Genomic DNA, 24586 nt, shown 5'->3' with positions numbered 1-24586 from the left:
AACAAAACAACCTAAAGCCCCTAGAACAAAAAATCCCATCCAGTACTTGAACTGTAACAGAATGAGTCAGTTGCATCTAACATGATACCATTTCCCAAGCTTTCAGCTTCTCACAGGGATGCAGTGAGCTGCATCAAGGTGGAAATCCTTGCCCAGAAAAACAGAGTTCGGCTCATTGCTGTATGCGTGTTTTAGAGAATTACTAATTGTATCTGTGTTGAAGTTTTTTTCTTCCTTAAAGGAGTCCAAGTGAAAAGGGGCTTGGCAGATGAGGCTGGACAGTCACCATAAGCTGTTGTTCAGAAAGGTGAATGATGGGGAGGTACTACAGACTTCAGCTTCCTTGGGAAATATTAGCAGTGGAGAATAGGATCAGGAATGATTAGAAAAAAACTTGAAATCTGTTCATACTTTTCTGTCCAGTGCATCATGTAGAGCTTGGAATTATGCATTTCCAGGGAAGTGAGACAATAATAGAAGTAATTTCAGAAAGGTGTGTGCAGTTGGTGCATGCACAAATAATGAAGGCTAAAGATAATCTATGAAAAGCAAGTGATTAAAATAAAAAATACTTAGCAATGACAAATACAAACTGCATAGAGTTTTACTGAAGTTTCCCAAAGAGGAGACAAATCAGTGAAGACAGTAGTAAGAAATGAGGCATATGGCATGATTTTTCATGTGGCTTTAAAACCTGTCTGGACTCAGCTTGACAGTTTTTGATTTAAAGCAAATATTTTTCACTATTTTTGTAAATAATGTGCTTTCAGATAGCTACATCCAACCTAAATAACTACAGGACTTTCTTTTCCTTTTTTTTTTTAAAACGTAGTTTCCCTTTTAGAGCTGTGTTTATTGACTTAAATTAGGATTGGACTAGAGCCAGGGACAGTCATATCTAGTCCTTGGGTTTTTTGTTACAAATCAGTTTTTGTTACAAGGTTCAATAACTATTTTTGATTATTTATGTTAGTTCTATTGTGAGTTCTTGCCAAAGATACATTGTATTATAACCAAAACAGATGTTCTAGTTTAGACAAGTGTATTTGTTTTAACAGGACCAGAAATGTAAATGAAACAACATTGTATTCAGCATTAACATGGCAGATGATGAACTTTCAGGTTTTCATTGGCCTTTTTGGATTAAATGAAAATCTTGAAAAAATATTTCAGGAATCTGTTTTTCTTTGGTTGCTGTCAGTTTGAGGCATCTTGGAAATGAAAGCTATGACAGATGAACTATGCTAAAGCGGGACAAAACAAACAGCTCAATCTTTGTATTTGGCAAAATTGGATCACAATTTCTCTTTCAGCCTTAATGGTTTTCTTGTCACAATACAAGCATTCTTACTGGTCTGACTCTTATGTGCTTGCTGCATTAATGCACACAGAGTAAAGTATTTCAGCTTGTATTTAAAAGGAAGTTTGATAAGTGTCAGGAATTGTTAATTGTTTTCAACATGCAGCATAGAATGCAGCCAGGCAAGTGTATTTTTCATTGTTGTTTAAATGGGTTGGTATTTAATTTGTCTGCTTGGTTTTAAACTCGATGCAAAATCCTCTTCAACCACTTAACAGCAAAATCTTTTCTTACTCTCAAGACTTTATAAGCAATATAATTAATAATTTACTGCTGTTTAAGTTCAAACACTTCTGTACTGTGACAAATAGGGGAAAGTCTGTAATGTCTTGAAAGTTCTCATTGGGTTTTCTTTAAAGTTTAAATTATCTGCTTTAGAATACTTAGAAATGTTCTGCTAAGGTAGAATAGGACTGTAATACCTTTTGAAGTTGGACCTTGGTGGCAAGAAATTGATTTAGAAATGTTTGTTCTATGGGATTTTAGGTCCGCTTGTATTTTATAGGTGTCTGCACATGCTTTAAATATCCTTTTCAATTTAAATGTGTGTTTTATGTTGTTGAATATCTACATTATGCTCTCTCAGCTTTAACAAATGCCACTTTCAAGTTCCATGCCTCTACATTTCTAATGTTACACTAGCTTAATTCCCATTACTTTTCTGCTTCATAGCACTCGCAGTTTGAAAGGGACCTAACATTCGGGTTCACATTATGATAATTAGGTTTCAAAGCAGTGTGGGGGGATTAAGATGTCTGAAGTCTAGTTGCCGAATAAAGTTCAGAACTACTTGTAAAACTTGTTTGAGTGGTTAACAGAAGTGGTTTTATTTATTCAGTGCTCATGCAGCATTAATCCGTATTTCATCAGGTACCCACAGCGCTGTAACTCTAGATATGACCTTGGGACTTAATTTACCCCATCTCAGTTTTCCTTATTAATGTGCCATGAAAGAGGTACATGAAAGATAGCCAACTTCAAAGCACCTTTTCAAATAAAGTGGTTGATATGAATCCTCTGGTATTTAACACTGTCTGTCAAATGTTTCAGCTGGTTTGCATCCTTTTACAAGCTATTGCTTGCTGCATTAATGCAGTTGTTTCAAGTCTGTTGAGAGTATGAAGGGGGTAGGGATATGGGAAACTTTATTCCTATTTCTTTTTGTGTTTCCTTTAAGCTGTTACTTTTGTCTGTTAAGCCATATAACTCTCTTGATGACACATTTATGTACACACACCTACACACCTTCGGTCATTACTTGTCTGATCCAGAAGGTGGAAAGTAGTTTGGAAAGTTTTTGGCTAAAGGAATACATATTCAGCAAAAACAATGCATACGTCTGAAATGTGCACTAAAGCACCTTTGTCCTGCTTTCGTCTCTTTCAAGCTCTAGAGAAGTCCTAAACAGTGAAGAACTACTTTGAGGAACAAAGAGGTTTAAAATGTGTGTGAAGAAGACATAATCAATGAAAACATTCTAAATTATGTAGTGATTTCTAGCCAAACTGTCTTTCCTCCCTTACTTAAAAGTTATGTTCTGTTGTGATTCTTTACCATAGCTGAATGATCATGCATACTTCAAATGAAAAATCATTTTGCATGTACTTATATTTAGAGGAGACAGTCCTGTAAGTTGGAACCTCATTCTGCATAGAGATGACTTCCTCCTACTACTCTTGGTTGTTCATAATTTGGGTAGTAATTTATCTATTGTTCGGTACAACATGGACTGGAACGAGTGACTGCATTTAAAATAGCAGCCAGTGCTTGTTCCTGGTGTATCCATAGACATGTGTCTGTGTTAAGCTGGACCCAAACTATATTCAAAATGGGAAATTCAGAGGTGATCTTTGCCTTTGAAGCAAGGATTCACCTCTGCCCCAACTGTAGCCACCTGTACCATCTCTAATTGTATTTTTCTGAGGGGAGGGAAGGAAATGGGTAAGCAGTGAAGTTGTGGTGGGGTGGGTGAAGCAGGAGATGTTGACTTCTGGCTTGCATAGCATGAAATTGAAACTTTATGAAGCAAATGGTATAAATTATACACTTAATTATGGAGCTGCCTTTGATATTTCAGAGAAATAATTCATAGTTTTCAGGATGACAACAAGGACTCATTGGAAGGATTTCAATGTAGTTAAAGAGATAATTAATTCCTTTAAGTTCAGAAAAAAGAGTAAGTTGCATATGGAATCTAGATTTCAGCAATGTGAAGGCAGGGGGTCAGGAAGCAAATGTTACTAGTGAAAGAAATTTAAATCTTAAGGAAAAAGTCCATTTTTCCAGAACACTGGGACATGTCATTTGACTTGTGTCCAAAGGAATCTGTGCTAAAACAGTCTGTGGGGAGAAAGGAAAGTTTTGTGCAACTTCCCTTCTGTGTTTTCTCTTTCTAAGAGTTTATAAAAGTTACGCATTCTCAATATGTAAATCTCTTCAAGCCTTTAAGGGGTACTAAATAAATAGAAGAAAGGGAAGATTTTAGGATGAATAGCCATTAAATGTGTGAAAACATGACTAAGGGAGTAATGCATTCTCTTCACTTAGAAATGTACTGATCTCAAATATACTTTTGCAAATCAGATAATTACAGTGAGAAACTGAACATGATAAATTATTTCCTTCCTTTGTTTTCTCACAGAGAAGCCATTTATATTTAGGATTTCAAAATGAATTCTCTATTTTCAATTTTCTGTGCCCCACTGAGCAGTAATTTGAACACAGGCTGTTTTCTTATAGATCTTTGCTATTTTCAGATTAATGAAAGAACTTTTTTTTAAGATAATTGGCGTGACTTCATCTGGTATGGGAGTACAACAGAAGTCAAGTAAAAAGGGAAAACCCTCCAAAAATATTTGCAAAACACAAAACAAGAAGTTGTTGGAAAGGTAAAAGGTTATTGAGAAACACCAGAGAAAGAAGATGCAGTGAGCAAGAGCTACCATTTCTGCACAGAGTATACCCATCAGGTCCCTGGGGGCAGTTTTGGCATGTGTGTATTGCATGAAATATGTTTGTAGAGCAAAACTAGGAGTTTTCCTAAAACTCAGTTAAGACAAAATCAGATTTAGTCTTAATTTAAATGTACAGCACAAGACTAGTAAAACTATACTGTGAGTAGGGGCTTTTATCTTTTGGGTATGTTTGACTTCATTAGTAGAAGTCTTTAAAACTATTATCACTTCACATTGTGTGGTGTTTACAATGCCTTTCTTAAGGGCTTTCTGTGTTAACATATTCCTCTGGCCTAAAGTCTTTTGTTCAAGGCTATTTCCAAAGCCCAGAAATAACAAAGGTTTTAATAAATTTAAGGAAGATGACTACACCTGAAGTTTCCTAGATTGCTCCAGTCAAACAAAGGAGAGCAACAAGGATGGTGAAGGGTCGTGAGGGGAAGCCATATGAGGAACAGCTGAGGTCACTTGGTGTGTTCAGCCTGGAAGAGACTGAGGAGAGACCTCATTGCAGTTACAACTTCTTCATGAGGGGAAGAGGAGGGACAGGCACTGATGCCTTCATTCTCATGACCAGTGACAGGACTTGAAGAAAAGGCCCAAAGCTGAGTTGGGAGGTTTGGGTTGGATATTAGGAAAAGGTTCTTCACCCAGAGGGTGTTTGGGCACTGGAACAGGCTCCCCAGGGAATGGTCACAGCACCAAGCCTGACAGAGTTCAATATGTGTTTGGATAATACTCTCAGGTACATGGTGTGTCTCTTGGGGATGGTGGTGTGCAGAGCTGGGAGCAGGACTTGATGATCCTTGCAACTCCTATCAACTCAGCTTATTCTGTGAAAGAAAACCAATTAATTTCTCTGTCTGATATTTCTGAGAAGGCAAGTTACATAACAGGACAAAATGAAGCTTTTTATTTCAGACTAAAGTGATTTAGATTATTATTTAATGTGGTTTCAATTTCTGTGCTTTTTGGTCAACACCACAAGGTTCTTACCAGTTTATTATCATAGAAAGAAGGCTCTTATTTAGCAGAATGAACATAATACAAGATGATAGTATAAAATGCCCACTTCTCCCATCATTGCTGTGTTTATTTGGTTCAACATCCTTTTTTCTCTCAAGAGTTACCAAACCACTCTTCATTGCTGTTGACACGCTCTTGCCATGTTTGCAGCATCAGTAGAGATACCAAAGGATGGAATTTTAAAATCACCATAAAAGGCTGTGTGCAGGTCTCAGCACTGTGTGCCTTCTTGGCAGGAGAAGGCAAAGAGCCTTTTGTTAAGAGGTATCTGAGTGGCTGTCAGGGTCAAGGGATGGCTCAAGGAATGCAAGAAGCTTGAGGAAGTGGTGCAGAAAGAATGAGTGCAGTCAGGGAATGAGGGACATGGCACCTTGAAGGTGCTTTCTCTAGACAGAGACACTGAAGTACAGCCTGTGGGAACTTTGTGCAGCTGTGACCTCATGTGAGCTGTGTGTTCCTTGCCTGTTCAGTGCAGCAGGTTATGTCAAGAGAAATTTCCCACTCTTGTTCCTTGATCATTTGTGAGCATGAATGGGTGGTGTTCAGTCCAAGCTTAAAATTGAGGTTTGGACTTGAGCTGAAAAATGTGACCTAATGACATAATATTGCTTCTCAGACTGAACATTGGAGAAGACTCCTCTAACAGCTGCACATAGGAGTTTATTTCCAGTACTGTGTTTATTAATTCCTTTTTAAACTGGAGTAAGCGATATACCTTTGTTTCATATATCTCCAGAGCGTGTTTGAAAATGCTGTCTATTTATCAGAAGGCATGGAAGGTTAAAATTTGATCCGTTAGTGTGGAGTCCCACATGAAGAAAATGAGTGAAGCTTTAATAATCCAAGACTTAATTGTTCCAAATTTGGTATTGATACAGATACCAAATAAACAGAAAAGCTTAGGCTTTCAGGTAAGCTGCTGCTGCTGCAGCTTTTTAAGAGCTTCCAAAATGAGCATGTGTGGTTCTGTAGTTTCAGGTGGCTTTTTTTTCTTTGAAGTGATGTGTATGGTCGGCCTTAGTTTCTGTCATAGTGGAAATGGAATGTAGTCAAATTTGGATGTTACCCGATAGAACAGATTGAGAGAAAGTGACTAAGCTGAATAATGATGGGTTTTGGATGTATTTTTGATTTGCAGATCATTGAAATTTACTGATGGCAGCGTAAAAAATAATTCCAGAGATTGTAAGCCTACTTGCAGTGGGTTGTGCTCTTTCATGTCCTATTTTAAATGCCTGTGAACCACAGGTTGAAACCCATTTGGTTTGGACCTGAAAATAACAGAAAGTACAAAGTATTTTAAATAGATGAAATCTGCCTTCTCATTTGTATTTGCAGAACTTTAATTATGGGAATTTATTTATGGAAAATTGGGGTGTGGTTCTTGTTACCCATGTGTGCATTTTAAGCTGCTGGTCTTCACCCATTGCCTAGATGAAATAGAATTGCTCCACACTAGTATGGTATTGTCATGCTGACAACAAAATCTTTGATACTGGAAGTGAATGTAAATTAGAATCATTAAAATGTTAATTTGTTTTGTGTCAATATGACCTTTCTAAAATAAATGATGCTTGTGGCATTTGGGATATTACTCTGTTATCCTTCTTACACATAAGAGACAACAGGAACAGGTTTGTGTGTTTTAAGTGACCGTGTCCTGAAATAGCTATTGGTAATTGGCAATTGGCAAATTTTCACTAGTAAAGATTGATAAATTTCATTTAGACTCCTTGTTATGTAAAGAAGCTCCAACAGGAGTTATTTGTGAAGTCCTGTCAGGAGTTAATTTAAATGGAAGCATGCAAATATAGTGTGATTAACAGTGAGAGCATCCAGATTAAAATTATATAAATACAAGATGATTTGTAATGTACTGAGTGTAATTGCACAGTCAGAGGTGGTTAAGTAGACATTCTGTAAGAACCTAATGGAGAAGTAAGCATTTTTCCATTTGTGTGAGTTTGCCAGTAATATGTTTTTACTTAAGCTGAGATTCTGCCAAACTTCATACCTATTCATTTGTAAAACCACATTTGCTGTTCTGGATTTCAGCTCTTACTGGGCATCCTTTATTGTTGTGAGATGTGATGTATGGATTTACTTATTTATTTAAACTTACTGTGCTATTATCTTTGATGCTGATAGCAAAAGCTTAGAATAAACACTTAGGTTACATTCAGCTGCCAAACATTAGATATCTTCATTTCAGTGTCTTCTAGCTGTCAGAGGGATGAAATTTTTCATCCTATGTCATAAATGCTCTTATTAGTGGGGAAAAGTTTCTTTATTCTTTGAAGTATTAATACTGTTGAGATCTGGTAAAAATGAAAGTTTGTGGGCAGATCCTAAGTTTAGATAGAAATCTCTTCCAAAAATATTTTCAGGTTTTTATTTTAGTAGTAAACCTCAGGAAATCGCTTCCTGTACTACTGCGAACAAGTTCCCCCAGTACTAGGAGAGCAACCAGTGCAACCTTTAATTTAAACCCCAAAAAAGACAAAATGCTTTAGATTTTAGGAAGATTTGAATATTGAACATTTATGACCTCTAGGTGTCTGATAGCCCAGAATCTTCCAGGACTGAGAAGCAAATGCAACGTGTCTGTCAGTAAAGCAAGAGCTCTTCCCCTCTGCAGTTACCTGAAATTGCAATTTCTCTTTCTGATTCCAGACTGTCGACTCTTTGAGGCTGTTGGCAGTGCAGGAGTGAGTGCTGCCCATGTTGCACTTTCCCCTCAGAGTAATTTTGTGTGACGCTGAAACTGGGGGTTATGCTTGCCTGGACTCATTTAACTTTTCTTATCAACAAAGTGCTTGGCAGTCTTAAGAGCTCCATGAAAGAAGCCACAGCAACAGGAGATACTTAGCACACTTCTGCTTTTTTCACAGCATGAGAGGCAGGGAATATAGACATGCTGTGTATCTCAAAGGGACTTTGAGTAGGTTATTTCAGCTTGAAAAGGGATTAGACTTAGATGACTGCAGTGTCATGTGGTTGTAACTGAAGGTGCCTATTGAGGATAATTCTTTTCTATAACTGAATCCCAGCAGTTTTGTCAATGATGAGTAAGTGGAGAGAGGGACAAATTATCCGTTTGTCATGGTGAGTGATATGGAGGCGAGAAACTGCTCCTGAACGGAGACATTAAAATGCACAAGCTGCATGAAGCATCCTCTTCAGTACCCACCCCTCCTGCAGCAACAATGAGCAAGTGCAGGGGAGAGGGCAGAGAGGAGAGAGTGATGCTGGCTTTCTTCTTCCTTTTCAGTTTTGGGGGCAGATTGGTGTTGCTTGAGTGACTCCATGCATGGTTGTAATCACATATAATCACATCCATCTCACAGTTCTGCATGTTTAGATATTTTTCTTTCCTTATAATACCTAATGTTCCTGAAAGGGAATTTGTTGCTCATGTTCAAATAACATTTTTGCTTTAATCCTATTTGCAATTGCAACTAATATCAGTTTCTAATTAAATCAGATTTTTTTATGTAGCAGCAAATATTATTCAAACAGCTCAGTTATCTGTGTATGTTCCTAAATAAAAAGCCTGGAGGTGGGGGCAATGATGTCTGTCTATAAGCAGTTATAGTTACTGCTTATAATAAATTGGCTTTTCACATAAAACTTCTCTCTCAAGCCTAATTAAATTTTTATTTTCTGAAACTTCTTTGGCAGCCAAGGCAACATGCCTACTGCCTGTTCAGTTCTTGTATTGTGTTGAACTAGAACTAACATTTAGATAGAATACATTTTGACATTTGAATTTGATGTAAATGTTTTAGGGAAACATGCATCCTCCATGGGTGATTCTCTTGTCACCATTATGATGTTGTTCTGTAAATATACTTTGTAAGTGGGCTTTCAGTAAAATCAGTGATGCATTTATTGCTTGTTCCTGGTCTATTTTTTCTCATAGTGTAAGATTATAGCTCCAAATTACTTTTTTTCTTTTTAATTAAAGTTATTTTCTAGAAGTTTGTCATTTTTAAGTAAATCAAACTGGAAATTCCTGTGTTACGTCTCAGTGATTATGTCTCTGCAAAAGGAAATGTTAACTCTAATTTTCTGCTGTAAGAGACATTGTCAATTTGAATAATTTAAAATGAAATAATTTTGATATCATGATATGGTATCTTTTTAATATATCCCATTTTTATAGCTAACAAGAAGAGTAAAAAGACTGTTAAAGGAATGTTTAATTCCTTTTAAAGGAATGCTTAAGGCTCTCCTATTGACTGTTCCTCTTGTTAACCCCTGCTCCTGTAGAGCTCTGCCATCATCTTCCTGCTTGTACCTGAGTGACCACAGGCACTTGGTGCTGCCTTGGTTGTAGCTTTCTCCTTGGGGGAGCTGTTTGATGATCTCATGGCCTTTCTGGAGAAGACCGCTCACTCACTGGAAAGTCTGAGCTCATTATTAGCAGATCAAGCTAGAGGAAATTATTTTTCCTCTTACTGGCTTCTCTTTGGTACAGCAGTTACAGTAGATTGTTGGTTACTGGACTTCTTACAGTAACAGGAATAATGTTTTCTGATTGAGACAAGATTTTAAGCCTGGGGTTGTTCTGGTGCTACATGAGAAGAAAAAAGTGGTGGCACCTAATTCAAAGCAGATTCTATTCAGTTCTATGGTCTGTAGGAAATTTCTTCCAGGTTTTTATAAAGTAAAGATACAGATGAAATGCTGATTTGTGTCAATATACTTTATTTAGTATGAGATGCATAAAATGCAAAATTAATTATTTTTGGCTCAACTGTAAATATGAGGCATTAAGAAGCAAAGCTAGTCTGTGGTTCATATTAAGTCGTGATAAGATAAAATTTATAATTAGTACAGTGGACTTCGAGTGAGATGCTTTCTTTATGTAAGTTGTCTTTGGGTCACCTGAAATACCAGTTCTAGCACTCAGTGTAGGTTGAAGTCTTAGTGACAGGTCTTGTCAGAATTTTAATGGAGTATGTATGGTTTGAGTTCATGTCTATTCCTTATTTATGGAGTTTTTGTAGGTTAGTTTCCATTGGATTTAATGACAGAATACAAGTTTGGGGTTTCTTCTTTAGTATGTTACATTTAATATAATTAGATTACATAAATCATATCTTGCATGTGGTGATGGTGATGTTGTGAGCTTTTATGAACTTCAGAGGAAGTCAAGATTTGGAGCTTGTGAAATGTTTGTTCTAGTTCTCAGGGTTTGATTAAACTCAAATCCAGGACATGCCAGTTTGTGGTATTAGTAATCTTAAAGCATTATTTATATATTTTTTAAGAAAGTATTTCAACATCTTGACAGAATTCTGAACATTCTGTGGCTAATTTTATAAAACAATTTCAAATATATAGTTTAGAAATAATTACATGGCATTTCAGGATTAAATTCTCCTTTATGCAAATTTATATTAAAAAAAGGATAGTGGAAATTTGAGCCTTAATATTAAAATCACCAGCAGTTCCTTAGTGCAATATGAATCTGAATTTAGCTGATGCTTTGTTTGTGCTTAGACTGGGATGCCTATCCTTCCTTGTGGGGGCAAAGGGGAGTATTTAATGTTTGTGCCTTGTTCTTTTGGTGGAGGAGGAGCCTGTTAGCCCATGTCTGCAGTGGATGAAGGAGATGCTGCCAGCCTGATCCCCAGCGGGCCCATCCAGGCCCCAGGCTGGTCCCACGTGGATCTGGGCTGTGATGCTGCGCGTGGTGCTGCTGGTGTGCGAATACGAGCCTCGTCCTGCTCTGCTCGGGGCTCTGGGCACGCTGACAGCCCAGCACTGCTGGCCTGGCTTCCAGGGGCAGGCTGAGGACAAGGCTTGGCTCTGCCACCTCCTGCAGTAGCCAGCAGAGCTGAGCAGGCGCCTGGGGGCAGGAGATGCTCTGCCCTATTAAAGGGTGCTGCGTATCCCACCCTGGCATATGTTCTTCATAACCCCCGTTGGAGCTGTCTGCATCAGCCAGAGCCCTCCAGGCTCTGCACTGCTGTGCTGCCGTGGAGTCTCTCTCAGATAACCTCTGGTTCTCATCTGGTTAATGATTGTTTTAATATTGTGCTGTCTCTTCCATTGCCCTGATCTCCAAATTGTTGTTTTGTTGGTTTTGTTGTTAATTTTCTTTAAAGTAACAGCTGTTAATTATCAGCTGCAAGAACAGTCTTAACAGTTTAACATCAGACAGTGGAAATTAAGCGGGCCTGCTCTGTTCCTGCTGGAATCAGCAGGGCACATATTTCCATTAATTTAATTTTCAAACAATTTCATGTTTTCTTTTTGCTTACAGCATTTGAGGAAGCTGGGATTGTTTAGTGAGTTCTCAGTGCAGCACTGTTTTTGAAAACAGAGTTTTGACTCTTAAAATCTCCTTTAATTTATGCCCCACTGTTCCAGGGCAAGTATGTGCTTTCCTTAAATGTATATTTTGTGCTAAATTTTTAACCTGCCATTAAAAAAAACTTGGAACCTCAGCTTAATACTGTCAAAACATCACGTCTTAGCTACAGAGGATCCAAATGTTCTTGTTAATATGTAATAGGTTTTAGAGTTTCTGCTCATGGAAATATTTGAAATCTGACTGGACACAGCCTTGAGCAAGTTGCTTTGATTCTCCCTGCTTTGAGTGAGAGTGTTGGACCAGTCAGTCTCCACAGGTGATTGTGACTGATTCAACCATTGTGATTCTAAGGCATTCAGCAGTTTCCAAAAGCTGAAAGCATCATTCCAAGACCCTCACTCTTCAATGGTAGCTTGTCTTGCAGGATCTAGGCATAAGAATAATGAATAATCCAGAGAAGCAGATGTAGGATAGATGCTCATTGCCCACATGGCAGGGTGGAAGAACTGAGCATGACCTTCCTGGTGCAAACTTTGGCATTTATGAGAGAAAACAACGTAGTTATATTTGAAAAGGATGAGTTGCCCATTTCACTTTTGTTAGTGCCTTTGTTTAAAATCATGTAACCGGCATACAGCTTCTCAAATGTTTCTAAGAGACTTTCCTATTATAAAGTAGGATGAGGTTGAAAAAGAGGAGTAATAAGGTTAAAAAAATGCATGTTCCAAGATGTTTTTCTGCAAAATGTGTGTTGTTGGGCACACAAGTAATTAGATGTATAGATGTGTTAATGTACCTTCACACTATTGTAAGGAATTCTTTTGCTAGAATTGTAGTTGATTATTTAAGTGCTATGTAGCATATCTATGACTGGAGAATCGTTTGGAAAATTGTGGTGTAAAAAGTAGGACACAAGATGCATTTTTGTGATTTATTACGTGTAAGGATCTCTTAAAAACTAGAAAGCCATCTTATCTTGTACATACATATTTGAATACCTAATAAAACAAAAATACTATAGTTGGTATTTTCTTTTCAAGTCTAAAAGTAATTGGTTAGAAATGAAGCATGAGCAATTTCTGTTCAGAAGATTTTTTTTAAGTGTTTGTAAGTAAATGAAAAATGTCTTTTAAATGAAGTGGTCTTTCAGCATATGCTTATGCCAGTTCTAGTGACATTACTCACGGAAAGTCTCCTGTGTGGATCTGTCACAACCTAAGGGAACAAATTATTCCCTTTTAAGAGAAGGGGGAAAACAAATATAGCACTGCCTAACTGAACTTTTATTTCGCTAATTCCAGATACCTATTCTTGTTATTTCCCCCCCTCTTCCCCCCACCCCACCCCTTTTTGGTTACCATCTTATGAAGGGATTTTGTTGGCCGTAACAACATGCAATTCATTAATGTATTTCAAGTTTATAGGGATTTGGTCATTACTTTTATTTGTGGGGTTTTTTTCACAGAGGTTGATACATACTTCTGTTTGTAAAACAAAATGAATGAGAGGGTATCCACTGTTGTAAATGGTTGAAGTATAAAAATATAGTATACCTAATGTTTAGCTCACTTTCATTTGGATATATTTTATTCAGATCTCTTATTGTAGATGCCCAGCAGTTGCATATGAGAGAAGTAAAATAATAATATTTTAAACTTTGATAATGAGGAGACCAGAGAAGTCATGGATGAACCATAGAGGCCTAAAAAGAGAACAATGAGTAATTTAACAACAAGGCACTCAATCTACTTATGTTGCTCTACAGACATTTGAGTACATCTTCCTGCCTTTAAATCTGTCTGAGAAAGTAACTGAGCTATTAAAAGTGCTTGTTAAGGTAAAGTAAGCTTCAACTGAATTTTTTTTCTGGGTTGTTTTAGTTTCACATGAAAAATGTTTCCTTTTTCTGAAGAATGAGTAACCTACTCTTTTTCTTAACTTTCTTGTTTGATTTTTTTCCTGTCTGTTGCTACAATCCTTTTTATACTGAGTGCTGCAGTTCTTTCAGAGGGATTAATAGATTTTGCTGGAAACACTAAACTAGTACCTCAGTTTTACAACCTTTTTTTCCAATGAAGAAAAAAATATTTTCCTTGATGGGCAGAATGGAACACTTCCTGATAATTGCTAGCTTTGAATAGTTATAAACTAGATCACAGGAAAATATCAAAGGAACTGCATTGTCCTGGGAAACCCCCAGCAAATGAATACTTAAAAATTAAGTGCACTGTCATGATTTAAATGGTAGAAGTGATTTTTGAAAAGTAGAAGCATATAATTTTGATTGGGTCTGCATGAAGCACTTTTACTTCAAGTAACATTTGTCTTGAGTATGTTGAGCTGGAGACTAAACTCATTAGGTGAATGCATCTTCTGTAAACCAAAGCAGACAGCTTATTTTTTTAGGTGAATTCCAAATGAAAGTAAACTGAAAAGAAACTACATGGCTAGAAAGATGTGGAAAGAGCACTTTTTCTTATTTAATACCTCAAAGAATTTTTCCTGCCAGTATTTATTCTGATTCCAGAACTCTTAATTTCCTTTGAGTTTCTCTATGTGGAAAACCTGGGTACTTCAGAGTTCAGTAAGCTGTGCCAAGGAGTGTCTGTAGGTTACAAATATTTAATATGAAGTCTTTGGATACAGCCTCACTGTTAAGAGGGATGGGGAAGGAGCAGAGAGAAGCAGCAGCAGAGGATCTGTGATTTCTTCCCTGTATGCAAAGTCTTTCTACATTGCATTGCTCAACCCTAATAGAAGGGGAATGATTGACTCCACCTTTCCCTCCTGGACCTGTGCTGAGGAGAGGGTTGGGCTAGCAAGGAGAGATTGAGTGCTAAGATCAGTGGTATTGTAGGAAAGCACAGAGGGTAAACAGAATAAAGCCTGTCTCTGGCCAAAGCTACAGGCCAGAATGTTGCATGAATCAGGGCTGTGGAGGTGGCACAGCAGCACTGGCCAGGCTGCCTCCCCATTGCCCAGAGTGAGCATTAAAGAAAATGACAGTTGCTGGAGGTGCCTTTCTCCAAGAGGCATTTTCCTCCATATGCTGTGGTCTTGTCCAGTTATGCTCCACTCTGGGGACAAAGTCTCCCTGAGAGTTCATGTGACTCCAAGCTCCAGCCTTTGGTCTGGAATAATTGGTCTGCATTTTAGGCACAGCAGTTGCTGCATCTGTGTTGCTTGTTCTAACAAATAAAAATGAGTCACAAGAGCCATTATAGCACTGGAATGCCTTGTTCTCGTAGCCTTTCTAGGTAATTTCGAACTGACTATTGACATGTGATGCTTCTTAATGCTATGTTATTTGATTAAATCTGAATGCTCTATGAAGTTCACTGACAAATAAATTGGTTGAGAGATCTTTATTCACACAGGAACTTGATGGACTCTCCTCGATGGATCATTTTTTTTCTTGAGTGTCCTGTGTCCCATGGAAGGGTGATCTGGGTTTGACAGTGCATGCAATAGGGAAATGTTTTGGCTTAAAAATTAAATAGGCTTTAGTCAGACATTTCCCCCCTATTCTATAAAGTGTCAGTGACAGTGTCAAATACATGTGGTACTAGTAAGGTCTAGGTATTTCTTTATAGGCAGGAATCTTTTTTTTTTAAAAAAAGTCTTGTTTGTTTCCACAACCTTGATATTTGGTATTGCTTCAACTTGAGTTACTATACATGAGCATGAACTACCAGGTTTCAGGGTTTTACCCTTTGCCTCTGCTATTTCTAAGAACAGCCAGGATAGATCTTACCTCTTGTAAGATCTTGCATGGCTGGAAATGGACTAGGTTAAACACCAGCTTTTGCCATGTGCTATCACTGCAAGGGTTTCTGCTTGGCTGAGCTAAGAAGAAGCTGCTGGCAGGACAGTGTTGGTGACAGCCTTCTGCTCTGGAACTTGCAGGTTCCTTTGGTCTGCTGTGTTTCATGGTGTTGAGTCAAGCTTGTCATCTTCACCAAGTGCTTGAGAACTGTGAGGGACAGGGGCTAAAAAAGGCTGCTTATTGAGCCCTTCAGTGGGGAACATTTTTCATAGGCTTTTTGGGGAGCATCATAATATTTTTGGACTGTGCCATGTGTCTAATGCGCTTCTAGGTGATTTAATTTCATTGTCTATAAAGGTATGAAATGTAAGTGTTTAACATCACCTAGTGTTTCTCTTCTTTTTGAAGCCTGGCTGCCAAAATTGCTGTGTTTCTTTGTCTCCCTGTGCTTCCCTCCTGGGTAAAAACAGGTTGGGTAAAATCATGTCAGTGTTTGGCTACATTTTTTTAATGCTGTATGTACTGTTTGTTCCCCTGAATTCACTGGGATAATTTAGTTACATAAAACTGCTGAGCGCTGGCACATTTGGTCTTGAAATTATGAAGTATATTCATAAAAAGCATACCCATTTCCATGCCTATTATATTTTAGAAGTGGTCTCTAGGTTTTCATTACCTATGTCAGTCCTAAAGCCTTTTTTACTTGCCTTTCTTCTAATGGTAATTGATGATAGATAGGTAACTTTTGAACATATTTGAATACAACAATTTTTCATTTATACTGCTTAGAATTGCTGCTATTGCATGGTAATCACATAAAATGTGCTTCTTTTGAGTTAAACTTGTCCTCTTGCATTAAGGTAATGTTGATTCTACAACATTATCCATATTGTCACAATTTCTTTTCCTTGGCATTGCTGCAACAAGGAGATGAGCAGTAGCTAAATTTTCTCTGAAACTCCTACTGTACTACACTGTTTTAAGTAAAAATGAATTACTTGACTGCTTTTTAGTTGGATGGTTAACTTGGAAGTAGATTTTGGACCAGAAGCTCAGATTTTAAAGCTCTGTGCAAGAGCAGAAAGGAGCTTCAACTCCAGCTGCTTTATGAGCAATGACAGCACTTGTTTTCTGAAACTGTCAATGAAAGTGGTGGGGGCAGTCACAGGTGACTGTCACCTTCAGTCTTGAGACATGCCACCCTAGGTCTTTCACTTTTCACTGCAGACATGGGATGTGTATTTCTTCTGGGGATGAATCCACAGCACCAGTTTTGTTCTGATAACAGCATCTGGCACTAGATTGATTTAACAGGCTCTGAGGTTTGCTCTTTTCAGATATGCGCTTGTATGGCAGCTTCTGTGCAGCTCTGACATGGCCACACGCTGCTGTTGTTTTTTCTGCCTCCTAGCACCACGTGTGAAGCTAAAGCTCTTTGACACCTGCCATTTGGACCCTTTTCTTACTGAAAAATGTCATCGTTTTCAGACAAGATGAAGACAGATATCTGATCATTCTTCCCTTTGCAGGGATGTGCTGAGGGCATGGTTCATACACAGCTGAATAAAGGATTCCAGACTGGACCTATACAGTTAGCTTTATTAGTTTAGTATGGTAACTAGTTCTTGATTTGGGAGTTCATAGAGTTTTCTTGTAAACAGACATTGAGGAAGTCTTGCATTTTATCTGTTCTTGAAAGACTATAATTTGGTATTTCAAACCATTAAATATTGCATGTTGCTCTTCACCTGAAAGACTGTACTTCAATTCTGTAGGGAAGTTTAGTTTTGCATAACTGTACTAGAAAATTGGGAAACAGTATCATTGTAAGACTAAGTGTTACTTTAAAATAAGTAATTGTTAATGATCTGAAGCAACAATACCAACACTTATTAGAGTATCTTGCTAAAGATGGATTGAAAAAGGCCTAATTCTTTCCTCTAGAGTAGGTTCTAAAGATCCATACTGTCTACCAGGAAAACATCAGCTTAACTGATGCTAAATATCATTTGTAGCTGAACAGAAGAGAAATACTTCCTAGCAAAAGTATGATTGCCTTGAACTTCTGTCACTTCAGCAGCTGCTTGATGAGGTGCTTATTTATTGTCCCTGCTGTGGGGTCAGCAAGCTGTTTTAAATGTAGGCTTTGTAATTGAAAAAATTATGCTATTCTGTGTTGTAATCTGCTGTAAAACAGAGTCTCTAGTATGAAATAATGTCATAGTTTTTACTTTGCAAAGTAGATTGAGGTGGTCAAGAGCAAATTCCTTTTCTTTCCATGGCATAATTTCTAGTAAGCTTCATGAAATACAGAAAAAAATGCATGGCTAGAAACACTGACACCTTTTTTGTTCTGACTTCAAAATGCTAGTTGTAGAGCAGAATTTTACCTAATATTTTCTATGGAATCTTACAGAATGCATCTGAGCAACAATGTGGAATCTGTTTCACTGTTCATCATTTGGTGTTCTCTCTGAAGACTCTTTGTGGGGTTAAATTCTTGTGTGTTTGGGAGCTCTGAGGCAGGAGCTGTACTGTAAGGCTTATGGGGTCCCTCCTGCATCTAATTGAATAGCAGCAATTGTGAGTCATTATGAGCTTTTTTTAAATACTTTTGCTAAAGATTACTTTAACAGCTTTTTTCTAATTTGACTGATTTTGAAAGATGGACTGTCATATAAGCAATGCTTTTATGGTGTGTAGTAACTAAAGGTTTTGAGTGAAGCAATGAAAATTTGAGGAATATTCCTTTCTCATCTAACAGCGTTTTTAGTATTATATATATTTTGCAATGAAAATATCTCCCAGGTTCTATATATTGTTAACATTTAAAGCTAATTCTTCATATTATTAAAAAAAACACAGATGAATTGGATGCTTTTTGCCTTGATTCTATTGAATAATTATTACTTTCTAGTATAATCCTTTTTCATGATCCTAACATCTTCCTTTGCTATACCACGACTTTATTGGTGATGGGGAAATACCAGATTATGAATCCTATCTCATTTATCAGAATGAACGGGCTTTTGAAAATCTCTTTGGTCTTTTTATTCTTTGAATACATTATTCAGTATATACACAAAACCTTTTAATCTTGAACTTCCCTGATTTATGTTTCTCATATGAAAAAAAGTGATGGCAAAGCTGTGTCAGGGCCAGGGGCTGTCAGTCTTGGTGTCCTGTTGCTCCTGTGGTGAAGCATGTGTGGCTGCACAAATCACAGCCCAGCCTGTGCTGTGCTGCAGGCTCCAGCTGGCCACAGTCACCACCACAGCAGAAGGAATTGTGCTGTGCACAGCACAGAGCTGCTGGAGCACTTGTGTGCCCAAACATGAGTTGCTAGGAGGGGCAGGTGGCTCTGCCTTTGGTCATGGTGAGGAGCTGAAGGGACCAGCTCAAGTTGCCTTCTGCCATGTGAAATGTCCTGTTTGACACAACCAGGAAGAGCAAGATGAGTCAAAATGCAAATGAGGGGTTATTGCTGTTTCCTATGAAGAGCTTTTTCAACCTGCCCCAGCCCCAGCTGGTTCTCATTAGTCAGCAAAAATGGGTGTGTAGGGAGACATGTAGCAGCAGATGCAGGCATCCTATATCTGTAGTGTAACTTGCAACCCTTTTGGGTGTTGGGCTCTTCAGGAACTATTTGTGACTTCTGTGTTTCCAGTAAGGCTCAATGGATTTCTCATTCATGAAGTAGCCCAATCTTCTTTTGAGTATGTGCTTAATTAAGTTTTCCTTGCCCCTTCTTAGTTGGTTTTAATCATAAGATCTGTCAACATAATTAAAGCTTGGTACATTCCAACTGAGTGTCTAAATGCAGCATTCTCTTCTAGAAGATATTTTGTCATTTTATTTAATTTTATTTTTCTGTCCCAGGTGATTTATACCCAAATTATTTTAGTAAATAACACTGAATAAACCTTTGACTCTTTTTTTACTGTTGTACTTCGTGGGAGCCTCTGGCTTTGTAGCCACAAGTTTATGAACAATATATTTATCAGTAAATATGTAAAAAGTTGAGTTAGAGGAATTAGCCACAATTACTAAATCATGATTGTGAAGGGAGTTTTTCTGGCAGATCATAATTTTATGGCCAAATACAAAAACCTTGGCCCATTTTGAGGTTGGCATACCCTTTGCTTTTAGAGTGACCAGGATTTTCTTCCAAGTAATAAACACCAGACTCTTCTTTGTACTGGTGTTGTTTCTTAAAACCTTATTTTAAAGGATTGAAGTTATAGATTAGGAATTTGGAAGTTGTCAGCAAGTTATGTAAAGTTGGATAAAGTTGCCTTTTGTTTCTCTGTAGATTATTAATCCAGTGTTGTATTTGAATGTAGGGAGATTATCTCAATGTAATATAGAAGTCTGAAATGTTGGTAAGGTTCTTGAAAATATCAGGAAGATGCATCCATCTTTAAACCCACAAATGTCTAGCCTGATACATCTTTTCTTTATTATACATACATTAGATGTTTTACATAGTTTTGAAAATGTTTACAGTGAAAACTTACTACCTAAGAAACCTGTAAGTTTTAAAAATTATAATTTAGTTAAACCACTGTTGTTAACTAGTTGGTTACTTGTAATCTTTATGCATTTTGTAGGTATGTAATAGCTTTGAATTTAAAAAAGAGTAAATTATAAGTTTTTTTTTTTACCTTTTACAAGAAAGGCTCTTTTTCCTGTAAAAATTGGAAGATGGAAAATCAGAATCATCTTTTCAGATCAAATAGACAATGCTTATTTAAGCTGAGTAAGAAAACAACTTGCTTTAGTAAGTGTTAAAAGGCTCCTTAAAGTATTTAGAGTATAGGTGGCATGGTCTCTAGCATAAAGCTGCGGGCCCACCAGGTGGTGCTGGTGCAATACATTTAATGTTGCCGTAGCTACTTAAAATGTGTCTTAGCAGCTGTGAATGAGATGGGCGGAGTACAGGAAAACTTAGTTCATATGCAACAAGCCAGTTTGCACAATTGAAAAGAATACACTGTAATATTGTGTAGTGGCTTTGTGACTGGGCACTTTTAATTTTTAAAAATTGGATATAGATGCTGAGGAAAAACCCCTTATCCATGGAATGGCTGATGTGGGAAGCACAGTATGGAGGTGTAGTTCCAGAGCCTTTACCTGCTTTTTTGTTAATTCAAAGAAAAGTTTATGGAACTTGTTCATTCATGTCCTAGAAGCTAATTGTATCATATCATAACCATGTGCTTATTTACCTACCACATATTGACTTTAAAAAGCAAAATATTTTTTCTCGAAAGCGGTTTCAAATATTTAGATTTGGTCAGAATCTTTCCTCCCAAGGAATGCACAGTAATGAGGGTCTCATTATGGTTCTTTTGGTTTTGTCTAAGTGACTTAAAAAGTCAAAATAGAAACAAATTCTGAAGATGCACAAGATTTTAATACAATTTCACCAGCTCTTATGAAGTTGGGAGTTTTTTTAACTCTTTTGAGAATTGTATCCATTATAGAAATGGGAAGAGGAGATTGAAGAACAGTGTGGACCACAGTAGTTTGGAGTAGATTTGTTTCCTACTCATTTGAGCATGTTTGGTTTTCTTAATATGCCCTGACATCAAATATATATACATTATTTAAAAGACATGATGTAGAGCATTTAGCAGCGTTAAATTAGCTTAAATTGTCTATAAAGCCATCCCCCTTTTCAAGAGAACGATGAGAATGTGGAAAACATATGAAATGTCAGTGAACCAAAGTGACTGTCTCCTGTCTAGTCAAAAAGTAAAAGCCAGAACATCTGCTGACAATCCCTAAAGCTTGTAATCTTAGTATTTTGACCAAGCTAAATGTTTTAGCATTCTGTGTGCCATTGTCACATTAGTAACCACTTCCCCGTAGCCGTATCAAACCACGTGATAGCCACTAATAGTTCTGTAAAAGTTTGGTTGACTGTTGTTGAATGAACCAGAGGATGGTTTCTTTGGAGTGTGTGGCCTTATGCGTTTAATCTGGGTGAAAGATTTATTTAATGTCTGGGTTTTGCTGTCTTGGGCAGAGCAGTGTGAGGTTCTACGTGAGTGGAAATTTTTGCTCCCCTTTTCCACGTCTGCTGTACCAAATACTTCACAGAATAACTGCATGTGCATACTAAACCATCTCAGAGTGGATCTCAAGTATCCAGTGTATGCTGCTTCTGAAGGTGCTTTTTATATCTTGTTCTCTTTCTTGAGATAGTTTTTTACTTGGCTTCCCCCCTTCTCTCCCCACTGTATAAATGTTTTTGCTCTTGAGGAAAGGAAATATGCTTTTTTCAAACGTTTCTATCTCCTATCCTGAGTGTTAATTTTATCTACTCATTTTAGCAAGGAGTTTTTGTACTGCCTACCTTAAAATCCAGCACAAGTCACATATTACCATAGAACGGCAGTGTTGGTGCAATCCTTCTGCTTCTGCAAATCATCAGTGTAGTATTAATGAGAAACAGTAAAATAACGAGTGTGTTAAAATTCCCATCAAGGTCACATCATTTTTTTCACTGCAGAAAATATTGGGAGAGGATCGAGCAATAGGCTGTGTTCAGTAGTAGAGTTTATAGTACAGCATTGTAAAAATGACTGCAAAACACTGATTTTTTTTTTTTAATCTAAAATTATTACACTGTATTATCAGTGTATTAAATCTAAAAATTTCATGTGGGCTAATGTTTGGGATCTGTTGGAATACAAATATTGAAGAGAGATTAGTGAAAAGCTGTTAGAAGTGTGTGCTCACGTGTGGTTTTTTTGGAAGCAATATCCAGAAAAGGAACGCTTGCCAGATGCTGCCTTTATAAGGTGTGAACAGGTTAAGAAGTACGTTCTGCTGCATTGTTCTTTAAATTACTTGTTCATCAGAGAAATCAGTTTTATGACTCTTCTGTCAACATCTTTATGTTCAGCAGTTAGGTTTTTGTGATATGATCTTACTTCTGTGCGCTGTGATGGGAATGTTTTATTGAATGTCATTTATAGTGAAGGAGTGCTTATAATACTGAATCTTTCGGAAAGATCATGAAATAGTTTCATTTTCACTTGCCCTATTCACCTGGTGTGAGCATGGTTTTCCTCTATTTGAATGGGTCTGGAGTTACATTAATCTTAAAGATAACAGTATTTTATTCTCTGTATTTATTGAAAGATCGAGTCTGTTTGCATTACTGTTCTTTAGAGTTTTTAAATCTGACTTGTATGTACAGCACTCCACCAAATTCCAGTTTTGACTGGGGAAGAGGGGAATATGTAAAAAAAAAACAGTAAGAAATTCTTATATTTTGTATTTGTATTTTACACTATTTACTGTTACTGTGATTGGAACATTGAGTGGGAATATATTTAACCTCTGAGCTGTTCTCCAGCTTTTTCTAAAGGGAGTGGTTTCTAGGTATCAGTTTCTTTATATAAAAATTTGACCTAATAAATGTTCCTAAAAGGAAAATTTATAGTCCAATTTTAAAACAATATAAAGCAAAGTTATGTTTTTTTTGCTGAAAGGTCGGCTTCTTAAGGACTGTGGTTTCTCTCCTTATGGTAAAGATTAGGTTATTTTAAAAGTGGAATAGTAAAAGTAAAAATAGTTCTGAAACTGATAGTATTAGTCTCCAGAGCAGTAGCTGTATGATGCCATAATTATCAACCTGAAATTCCAGTTTTGTTGAAGTTATTTGAAGAAATATAATGTTGATTCAGTGGTGCCAGAATTTCACAGCTGAAAATAAACTTAGACTGTGAATACTTGATTGCAGTTTTCTCTTGAGTGGAACTAGAGCACTTGAAGGATTTTTAATTATGTGTTTGATTTGAATTGCTGAGTTTATCATCATTACTGAATGAGTTTGAGGTGTATGGTAGATAAATGAACTGAAGTTTAAATTCCTGAAGTCAAACAATCTGTTTTTCTTTGGGGATGGCAGTGAGAGCTGGGAGAAGATGGTATTGAATGCTGCTGAGAATGGAGCTGCAGCTCTGTGGTTCAGTCTGTATCAAGTTGGGGCTTTTGGAGTGTTTTAGAGCAGCTGGCTTGAGGCATTGTGTGTGCATGCTCATGGCTGGGATTCAAGCGATACATTAGACTTTAGAATGTAGGTGTTTTTAATGAAATTGTCAGGTAGGTATAGTTTTGTTTATGGAAGCTGGTTTGCCTATTTACTTCTAGTAACACTTGTTTCTTGGATTCATTTTCTTTCCTCTTGTAAAGATTGAGACAGGGACTGAGACCATGCACAGCGTGAATTTATAATAAGGCCAGAATTGATAAAGAATGAATGTTTCAGGTCAGAGAGGGGTGTTTTTGCTTAAATGGAGATATTTTCCTGTGTACTGACTTACTTTTGTAAGCGTTTGGTTTATGTAAAACCTGAGGCTTTAAAAAAAATCTAAACATTCACTTAAGTCACTTGCAAAGTCTTTCACTTGTGTTGTTCAGCTGTGTGCTGTTTTGCATATTTGCCATTTTATTTTTCAGCATTGTCAGTGAAGCGGGAGCGTCGATCTACAGTGTCAGTCCAGAGGCATCCAAGGAAATGCCAGACCTAGACCCTAACCTAAGAAGTGCAGGTATGAAGAGTATTTATTTTATCACATTTCAAGATGGAGCTCAAGTCTCAATTCTCAGCCTGTTTTGTTTATATTCTTAAATAAAATAATAGCCAAAAGTGGAAAAAAGTTTTGGATATTTTATTTCTAAACCTTAATTATTCTGTCATTTTACATTTGAAGTCCTAGGTGTGCAAGTGAATGACATCACCTTCTGCTAACGCCTGTAATGTAAAGATCCTTGTGGATGTATTCCTTCAGCAGGCTGGTACAGGAGAATTTATAGCGATGCATGGAACCAATGAATTGCATGAACTTTCACAGTTGCACATGTCTGTGCTCACAGGGGCTTGACCTTCCCTCTTCTCCTCTGTGTGTACATAAATATCTCTGGCAATAATGAAACTATTCAAGGGCTGGAAAAATGTAAAACTACAGCAGATAATTTAAAGGTGTGCTTTTGTTGTGATCACTGGAGTCTTCATGTAGCTGAATACAGTTTTCAAGAAATACTGTTTAGGTTTTGTTTTTAGAAAGTTATCTACTTCAGCATAAATGTCACTGAGGTCTAACAGAGCAATTGGAAATGTGCAAGTGTTGCCACTTTAT

At 37.2% G+C, this 24586-nt stretch overlaps 1 protein-coding gene across 1 annotated transcript in view; it reads left to right on the top strand.

Annotated features, from left to right (window-relative positions):
• SRBD1 (S1 RNA binding domain 1) overlaps window positions 1-24586 on the top strand; it is a 123517-nt gene that overhangs the window by 35832 nt on the left and 63099 nt on the right. The window contains exon 17 of the mRNA XM_053939647.1: window positions 23907-23998. Coding sequence (XP_053795622.1) covers window positions 23907-23998 — 92 coding nt within the window. The remainder of the gene's footprint in view (window positions 1-23906; window positions 23999-24586) is intronic.

This window comes from Vidua chalybeata, chromosome 3, assembly GCF_026979565.1.
Source record: "Vidua chalybeata isolate OUT-0048 chromosome 3, bVidCha1 merged haplotype, whole genome shotgun sequence".
In the NCBI taxonomy this organism is placed as follows: domain Eukaryota; kingdom Metazoa; phylum Chordata; class Aves; order Passeriformes; family Viduidae; genus Vidua; species Vidua chalybeata.
The sequence above is the reverse complement of the archived record's forward strand: the minus strand, read 5'-3'. Positions and strand labels throughout refer to the sequence as shown.